Source organism: Atta colombica, unplaced genomic scaffold (genome assembly GCF_001594045.1).
Source record: "Atta colombica isolate Treedump-2 unplaced genomic scaffold, Acol1.0 scaffold100, whole genome shotgun sequence".
In the NCBI taxonomy this organism is placed as follows: Eukaryota; Metazoa; Arthropoda; class Insecta; order Hymenoptera; family Formicidae; genus Atta; species Atta colombica.
Window position 1 is genome coordinate 1,673,885 of NW_017259185.1, and position 10,000 is coordinate 1,683,884.

At 28.6% G+C, this 10,000-nt stretch overlaps 3 protein-coding genes across 4 annotated transcripts in view; 1 reads left to right on the forward strand and 2 right to left on the reverse strand.

Annotated features, from left to right (window-relative positions):
• Positions 1–790, reverse strand: part of LOC108684613 (protein PF14_0175-like) — a 5,317-nt gene extending 4,527 nt beyond the window's left edge. Inside the window, exon 1 of the mRNA XM_018189034.1 lies at positions 776–790. Within this exon, the coding sequence (XP_018044523.1) occupies positions 776–790 (15 nt within the window). The remainder of the gene's footprint in view (positions 1–775) is intronic.
• The window catches only part of LOC108686694 (TM2 domain-containing protein CG10795), a 3,823-nt gene extending 269 nt beyond the window's left edge, over positions 1–3,554 (reverse strand). Inside the window, exons 1-3 of one of the 2 annotated variants that reach the window (XM_018192133.1) lie at positions 3,108–3,554; positions 2,685–2,766; positions 1,637–1,940 (exon numbers count right to left, since the gene is read on the reverse strand). In XM_018192133.1, the coding sequence (XP_018047622.1) occupies positions 1,664–1,940; positions 2,685–2,766; positions 3,108–3,303 (555 nt within the window). In that variant the 5' untranslated portion in view covers positions 3,304–3,554 and the 3' untranslated portion in view covers positions 1,637–1,663. Of the gene's footprint in view, positions 1–1,511; positions 1,941–2,684; positions 2,767–3,107 lie in introns of those variants that run through there. The other variant, XM_018192123.1, reaches the window with a different exon arrangement.
• Positions 3,555–8,246: 4,692 nt separating this feature from the next.
• Positions 8,247–10,000, forward strand: part of LOC108685561 (ATP-binding cassette sub-family C member Sur) — a 15,063-nt gene continuing 13,309 nt past the window's right edge. The window contains exon 1 of the mRNA XM_018190415.1: positions 8,247–8,497. Within this exon, the coding sequence (XP_018045904.1) occupies positions 8,247–8,497 (251 nt within the window). The remainder of the gene's footprint in view (positions 8,498–10,000) is intronic.

Here is a 10,000-nt window from a genome sequence, read left to right on the forward strand (position 1 = left end):
AAAGAAAAAAATACTACATATATACCCAGATAGCCAAGTTTGTAAAAAGTAGATTTTTTTAAATGTCTGCTACACCCTATACCAATTTAAAATAACAACAGAATTAGATGTACATAATACTGTTAATAGACTGCTAGAAAAAAACGTAACAGAATTTGCAAGCGTCAGATAATGTCGGCAGAATCTGCTCAGTTTCTGTCAACAATTTATCTTCACATTATATCGACAAGTAATATTAATAGAACACAAGTATGTGGACGCAGTTGATAGCAGATTGTCATTTTCTGCTTGAATCTGCTGATAATTTGCTAGAAAGCTGCAGACATTTTGTTATTGTTGGGTATATTTGTAATTTATTATTTCATTTAAAATATATTTCGATATTTCATTGATTTCTTAGATTTGCAAGTTTTTCTCATAATGTAATTTAGCTTTATCCTATTTTTAAAAATTAGATCTGTAGATATGCATCAAGTAATGATCAAATTGCTTACCCCAGAATGGTTTGAATGATATATTGTCGCAATTAATAGTACAATTCCGAGTGGTAAAAGTAGAATTTTCTTAGTTGAAATCATAATGCGAGAAATGGCTCGTCTCTCAATAATGTGTCCTCCCGATTTAATAAATCACGTCTGTCTTTTCAACTCTTATGAAACAATAATTTTAAAGAACTTTAAAGAACTCGTCACGAAGAGAAATATGTGGATTTATACATTTCATATCGAAAACGTGCCGATTAACGTGTACATAATGCGAAATTGCAACGTGATACATCTTCGGTCGGCATTGTCTTAGAACTTCCGAGAATGCAAGTATTCGTGCGCAAAACGTCATTACCGAGCTCTGTGCACGAAAATAAGGATTAACGGAAGTAATAATAATAAACGCTTCTTATTTTCGCATTTATATCAGAGGAATGAGAGATTGGAAATACATGCGAAATCGCACGAATCGAGTTACGTCCGTGCATCGACATTAAGAGGTATAGCTTACAGTTTCGTGATAAATCGTTCAAGGCCGATTGAGTCATAATTGCGGAATTCAAGAGTATAATTATCATGATATTTGCATTCTGAGAAACTCTGATCGTAACTGAAAAGCATAATAAATAACAGAGAACTTTAGAAATAAAAACAACAGTTTATTAATTAATCATCAGCTAGCTATAAGTAAATCAATAGTAAATTTTTATATATACAATATTTTTCATTGAAAGATAAATATCTACAAGTTAACGTTCACAGTTCATCTTATAGAATAGAATATAAAGAATAAATTACATTGAAATATATATATATAGATATATGACATAGGATTTCATTCTAAAATCTATACATAGTTGGCTGCGTTTGGAAATGTCGCTCGGATGCCTCCGATGTCTCGAATTCATCATCTGTTTGTTTAATTTTTTTATATATATTTTTTTTTAAATATTAAATGTTTAAATATTAAACAAGAATAGATGATGAATCCGAGGCATCGGAGGCATTCGAGTGACATTTCCGAATGCAACTGTTGCTTGATGAAAGCAAAGGTTAGTATACAATTATACACATATCACACACACATACACACACACACGCGCGCGCGCATGTGTGTGTGTATGTGTGTGTATAGAAAAGTCATCATTTACAATTTGCTTTGAATATGCTATTTTCTCTCAGCAATCATATTGTGGTACTCTGTATGTAAAATTGTTGCTCCTTATGATGTTAATTCCGGCACCATAATATGGCATCACGTAGTGTGAACCGTCCGCCGGTCCTACGATTTGCGTAGCTATCAGAATCACATCGGCGAACTGGCCAAGAAAAAGAAATCCCAACGTGCTCAACTTGAGCAAACCTAGAGCTGGATATCCAAGGTAAAATCGATCTATGCCGAACATACCAAGAAATATCGATAGCAGTAATGATGTCTCAAATGAATATCCATTTCTGAAAATAAAAATTCAACTTGTGAAAGTTCACAAACTGTATAAATTTGAAATATTTAATGTAACAAAAACATTTTACACTAAAGGAAGATAGGTCCCTGACCTAGGAATTTATTAACTTTTTGTTATCAGTTTCATTTCTTTAATAATTTTTCAAATTCAATCTTATTCAAATTATTCTTAATCTATGATATAAGACTATTTGAAAAAAATATAAATATCTATTATAGCATTTATATATTGCTTCTAAATCTAAATGTAAATACGTATTGAAAAATTGTTTCAAAAAATACTACTTTTTAAATTATTTCTAGGATTATCAGGATTATGTTCCAGTTAAAAGTTAATCATTTGAAGCTGACGCTAAACTCTGTAATATAGTTAATTGTTCTGTAAAACACACTTAAATTAATTAAAAGGCACTGATTAATTTCAAGAAAGCAAAATAACATATATGTAAAAAAAAATGAATATTAAGTATACTTTAATAAGAATAATTCAATTTGCAGATATAACAAATTGACATTTTGAATAAAAAATTTACAACTGAATGAGTTCAACAGATATACTATCAACAGAAGATTTATTACAGCTTAGTTTATTTCTTTCAATGTAAATTAACTCTAATTTTGGTATAACTTACTCTTGATCTTTTTCTAATTATTAAAACTATAAAAAGATGAAAAGTTGAGACAGTTAATAAACAGTTGATAAAAAGAGGCTCTAAGTTAGCTCAATTACTTACGTCCATTTGCAAGATATATCCTTCTTAAAAGTGTTATTCTTAGTTTCTGTACAAATAAGGCCATCAGCAGCTAAACATAGCACTAAAAATATATAAATCCAAGTTTAATTTTGTAAAAATTCCAGGTAATTCTAGATAGTTATCAAACTGTTACTTCTAAATACAGTAAATGATATTTTGAATAATATAAAAAGCAATGTTCAGCGCAACGCAAGGTATAATAAAGAAATATGAAGATAATTGCTCCAATTGCCTAAATCGCTTAACTCTCTTGAGAATGCAAGAAGATATGCATCTGTCTTATTTTACAACGTTAAAAATGAGAAAATATAGCAACAGAACGTCAGAGATGTCAGAATGTGTGAGATTGAGGTTAGGGATACATCGAAATCCCAATCTCAGCACTCGAAGTCAAGCTCCTACCTTTGGCCTTGTTTTCCTTGGTGCAGCCGCGGGGTTGCTGCGTCTTTGGATCTATGAAATCATAATCAGGATGAGGACAAATATACTGTCCCATTCGCAAGTTACTGCAGTCAATCTCGTACGCGTCCACGCCATTGCACAACGCGATCACAGACAGAAGGATGAGCCCGCTAAAAAGTTGCGTCGAATGGGACATACCGTTTCATTTTACTCGACATTACCCGTTACATCCATTACATCTGCACGAACAGGGGACGACGGATGACACATTTACATCTTCTTGTTTCAAAACACACTTCACACAAGCTGCGTTCGGAAATATCACCCAGGTGCTTCTGTATATCACTTTATCCTTATTTAACATTGGGTAAACAACAAGGATAAAACACAAAGGCACTCAAGTGATATTTCCGAACGCAGCTCTACAAGTGAATCTAGTCGAACAGAAACGCGAGAGCGCCACTGATCATCACGATCATAGCTTTTTTTCGCGTGACGTTTGGATTGGCTTGGAACACGGAGTAATAAGAAGGAGATCAAATTTAAGGCCTGTCACGAAAAAAGTGGGCTCGAAACATAGTGTAGGAAAACTTATGGAAAATCTGACAGATGTGATTTTAGTGTCATCGCGCCTTGCGGGAAAAATTACAAGTATTAACTGTCACGTGTCACACGTATAATGTATCTATATAGTGGTATGTATATGTAGATACAACGTGTGATCACGTGAGAGTCAATATTTGTAACTTTTCCCGCAAGGAGCGATGGCACTAAAATCACATCTGTCGGATATTTTATGGGTTTTCCGATACCCTATTTCGAGCTCACTTTCAGACCTTGAGTTTGATCTCATTATTCCGGCTTGGAGGTTCCTATGATTACGGGAAGCTCCTATACACTGGCGACATCAATTTTATGGAAAAATAAAAAAAATAAAATTAAAACTAAAATTAAATAAATAAACAACTTGCTTTACGGTACAATTAAACACAATTTATGATTATTTATATGATTTAATTTCAATTTAAAGAAATTCTAAAATTCTTGAATTGAAGATATTGTTATCTTTATCTGATATTTGTTTTCTCTCAAATCATAAAAATTATTATTGAATTTGAAACGCAATATATTTTTTTTATTTAACTACATAAAATTTCTTCGTGTAAGGTTATGTTGATTTAACACTATATAATCTTATTACAAAATTTATATTTAAAAAAAAAACATTCTCAGAATATTTTTTCTTCTCTGTGCGTAATTTAATAATATGTTTTAGAATTTTATTAAATATGTAATAAACTGTAGAATTATATAATCTATCGGTTAGATAAGATGATATACTTAATACACATATATTAAATATATCAATATTTACATTTCTTCGACCCTAATATTTGATCTCCTATGATTTTTTTTGAAACAGCAAACGCTTCTTCAAGTGATAGGCAGTTAGTCGTACGCAATTCGTAGTAACGGACAATACATTATCGAAAATGGCTCAAATGCGATCCGGTTGGATTAGAGAGTTTGCCACTCTCTCCCTGAGGCTTTCTGTAGATTGGATAATACAATTTTGCAAAGAAATAGACGATGATTAATTCAAATGTGAATGAGTGTGACAACTATATTAGGTGTTATAATGGTATGAAAAAGTATTTAAAATTATCATTGTCTATTCTGTGCAAATTTGCACTCATACATTATAACAGCAAGTGTAGTCGTCATAACTCACATTTGAATTGATCATCGTCTATTTCTTTCAAAAATACTTAATGTATGTGTAATAATTAAGTAATCCATAATACATGTATATAATTTAAAATACATGTCCATGTGCACCATATAAGTTCATTAAAAAGACAATGAATTTCTGAAATGTGTTTATTAATTTAACTTTTTAATCAAAAGGCAGGCGTTTCCTGTAGTAAGCAATTCATTTATTCTTATTGTTAGATTTTATAGTGGAAACAAAATTTTAGTTCTGTGAAATCAATACTAAATGTGTCTTATAAAAATATTTATATAAAAATATCTATAAAAATATCGAGAAGAAGCATGATTATCTAGAAAAACGGTCGGAAAAAAAAGAAAAAAGGCATGAGATAAAAAGCAAGAAATAAGGAGTAAAGGACACATTGTAAATTAGAACTAAAACTTTTCATATAAAAGTATCAAGTGTGTAAGATTTAAAAGAAGTTATTGATTCTTATTGAATCTTCGTCATGATTTCTGTCAAATGATTGTATTCGTCCTTAAAAACGTTAAAAATTAATTTTTAATTTATTAATATGACACACTTTGCAGCATAACAAATTAATTAAATCGAATAATATGCGCGCGCATTTTCTTAAGAAATATTATATAAATAGTATATTATATACGCAATAAACTGATTACTCGCGAATAATATACTTTTTAAAAAACGCATTAGAAGCGAGTGATGATTCTTATCACGTCCGATGCGTTTACTGGGAAATGTAATTTATTACAAGCTTCGAGACAGGAAATTACAGTCAATAATTAATTATCCATTAGATAAGCAAATAGAGCAAATCATGTTTCAAAATAGTGCTCAACGAAACGCTATTATAACGTATTTCAAATGTTTACCCGATAAGATCGTGTATTGTTCAATTATTCATTAATTAATATTAATTTAATTTTTTTAGTTTAATAAAAGGAATTATTATTTTGTATCGGTAAGATATATTAAAATGAATAAAGATAAAAGTTCAAAACATGAAAGGGTCATCGAAAAAAGATGTAAATGGGAAGTTCTTCGCTGATAAAATTAAGTTGTGACTAATGTAATTTATGAAAAGCTATCGATCCATTAATAGGATCAATGCAATTCTTGTGGTTGATTTTGTTATACAATTACAGATGCCATGTGGCTCCTGAGACGTCAGACGTTCAACAAAGATGCGCGTCTGTCTAATTTGTTTTCCGGCAAAAAATCAAGGACTAAAGAGTATATTTTTCTAAATTCTATTTCTGACTCTAAAACAAAAAAAAATCAAAGAATCCATCGTTAACGCACATTCTTTTGCATAAATTTTATTACATTAGGGAACAAAATTAAATTTACTTACGTATATAATAACTTTATTTTAAATATATTTTTATTTTACATTTATGAGAGAGAGAAAATTTTATTATTTCAACATATATTATTTGTTTTAGAAAAAAATTGTGACACCGCTTAAATAGATAATAGTTTTTGTGTTGAATTTAAATTCTTATAAATCATTTATTGCCTGACGATCTTCTCAATGTAGGGACTTATTACATATAATATATAATTTTATTAAACTATTTAACCTCCATTAAAATTATTTTAATATTAATACATTATATACCGTCTTATATCGAAAAACATAACATTGTTTTATTATATTTAGAGAAATATTTATTTTTAATATTTCGTATAATAATTGAAACATTTGAATTCTTTGTATTTCTTTCTATTTTTTGTAGAACCAAATTTCTAAATTCTGAATGAAAAATACAAAGAAAGAACTTAAGGTGTTATTTAAGAGAAAAATCACATTTAATGCAAATGGCAGTCAGTTTTGCGTTATGTATCAATATTTTAATTCAAAATCATACAAGTTTCAATATTTTTGCCACATCCACAGGGGATTTTCTCTTTCATCAGTGATTCAGCATACACGTGGAATTACCATTGGCATTCTGTTCAGATCTCATCTCAGTAGACCGCGAACCATTGGAAAGAACGCGTGTGACTCCTCTGTCTCTCGTCAATGCCGCATGCGGCATGCACAACCGAAAGTGTCAAACGGAAGTCAAGTGTTTCAATTTCCTGTATTTATTTGAAAAAGTGAAAGCGTTGTGACTGTGAATCGCGCATATTAATGTTAATTGAAATAGCGAAAATAATTAACTTGCCAGTTTCAATTACAATTTATCAAACAAATCAGAAGATAAGTTAAAAGAATGTCGATCTAGTCAACAGGTAGAGTATTTGATGTTGTCAAATAAATCTACTAAATATTGAAAAATCATACATATCGAAAAAATTTGAGAACTCTTATGTTAAAAATTAATACGTTTATTTTTTATTTCCGCATAATTTATAACACTTTGTATTTTATATTTTATATTTTAATAGAATAGATTCAAAACGAATCGAGAATATTTATTATAATAAGTACATCTTGCTAATAATTAGAATAAAAATTAAGAGGTAACTATTTAATTTATCTTATTTAATTTATTTTTAATTGTCAAATGATAAAACAATTAATGTGATTGTTATTACGAAGAATAATCCTCAATATTTAATATGAATATATTTAATATGAAGATAATATTAGGATTAAGAGAATTTGTTTAACATATAAGTAACACATATCCTAACATCTCGATTAATTTTTAATTAATCCAATTTTAATTTATTAATTCAAGTAATTAAGCTTAATTTTATGTCTTCAGTAAAAAATATTTTATTTATAGTAAATAATAGTATATTTATATATATTTGTGTCTTATAATTCTCTTTCTTGGATTTCACGAGATGTTAGAATACAATTTTCCCGCGTACCTCATTTAAGATTTTCTTTAATTTTGCTATTTTATCGACTTCGTCCTTGACCTTCCTGAATTGTTACGCATGAATAATAAAGTTTTGTGTAATTATTAGCACATATGCTCTCTCGTTATCGAATGTTCAAAGTTATTCAACATTTCGATATATTTTTAGAAGACACAAAGAGCTCGACGAAAATAAGTTACTTGGTGCGCGGAATTTCTTGAACGGAATATAAATTTATATAATTCGTCAGAGGTGTTATTGCGACATCAATACAAAAAATAATATTAAAAAAATTATTTTTAAAAATGACGTGAACGGTAACGTTTATTCGGATCTAGAAATATTTTGGCGTAATTCAATTAAATCTATATAAATATTTGAAATGTGTACTACTTTTTTTCTATAGAAATATATATATCTTTAGATATAGAGATATTTATTTTATGTGTATAATTAATTGTTAATTCGCACACGTCAAAAATGTAATTAATAGTTGTCACAATTTTTTAATGATACTAATTTAATCCAAATAACATAATTTTTTCTTCTAGATGCGCAAAACAATTAAATAGCCCCGAATTCTGATGAAAATTATCAGAGGCATAATCGATATGGATTTCTGCAAACAATACAAGTTTCTGTATGTACCGCGGTTCACAGAACAAATAGTTTGGTCCTGGCGAGCCGGAAATGGAACGGTATTTCAGATGCCGAAAAATAATCTGCACTCGCCGGTCGGATGTCTCATTGAATTAATAAACTTTTTCATCGCTATTCTCACTACACTCGTTGTCGCGATTTTAATTTTTAAATACAAATGCAGCACGACAGACAAGTAAGTTGAGAAAAAGAAGATATATCGCATTGGAGTTGTAATTAATTGTAATAACTTTGATTACATTTATATTCATAAATAGTTTATATTTACATTTCAAAATTTAAATTTTAATCACAATTTAGAGAGCAATTATTCCACGTGTTTAATTAAGTGAACGAAACTATCGCTCGAATGATATAATTATGAGTCACGAGATATTAATATTATAATTAACTAGAAATATAAAGTTTCTTAGATATTATCATATGTAACTGACCTGATACGGATATTAAATGAAACGCGAATGATCCTTCGAGATATTACTCAGAATTACTTAATTAAAATAAATTTCAATTAGATGATAAAATGCTCTATTTGTTTGGGAATGCCCCATGATTCAAGTAAGGGATGTTTTGTTAAGGAATTTGCTCCATTTGATGCTACAAGGTATATAAACCGCAAGTAATTATCTGTCATTCTTATAATATTCGAAACACAACGCATTTATATCATTTTTCCGAGTTACTCTCACAATAATTATATTTTTAATGTTACATTTTCCAAGATATTAGTATTATTCATCATATTGCAAATTATAATTGATAATATATAATAATAATATTATGATTAGTGATATAGAATGCATAATATGCAACGTTAGGATAATTAAGAATATAATAATTTAATAATTTTTAATAATTTTAATAATTTAATTATTTTATATAAACAGATCAATATAATTAATTAAATTTTATTAACCATATAACTATTACATTTTTTTCTTTCTTGGACCTTAATTTTCCAATTATCCTCTTACTAGATGCTGAAAATAATTAATGTACGCTTCTCAAAAAAGCATATTGATTATTTTTCTTCGCTGAAATCCTCATGATTCATAGTAGTACAATTTTACAGAAATAACAAATCGATCAGTTCTCTAGTATTTTCGCAACGTGACTCAATAGTTTATTTACTCGGAATGTAAACATAAATTACATTTAATTTATTGTATAACTCATTGCGCACTTATTGCAAAAATTCAAATTTATGTATTGTATACCAACATCACCTATTTATAGATTATGAATATTTAATAAATGTAATGCTATTAAGCAGCAAAAGAAAAATTATTTAAGATATTTTGACAATAAAGAAATTGTTTTTTTATATTTTAATGATTATAGAAAGATTTATTATTATCTAAGTTTGATAATTGAAAATATCGGCTTATAATAAATATATAAATATTCTTTTGTTATTAACAACTAGGATATTTTTACTACAATGTTTATTACTACGAAATATTTTAGTGCAATAATATATTTAGCAGTATTTAGTAAATGCATGTCGAATAATTATTAAGTTTTATCCGGCAATTACTCTTCGCGTACTTATGTATATTGTACAATAACACGCGCGTTCCTAAGGCGTGTGTAATTTTTGTCATATGGAAATGAAACAATCCCGTTAATCGCGATCGATGTACTTCATCGACACTGCAAGGGTTTTTATTACATATGA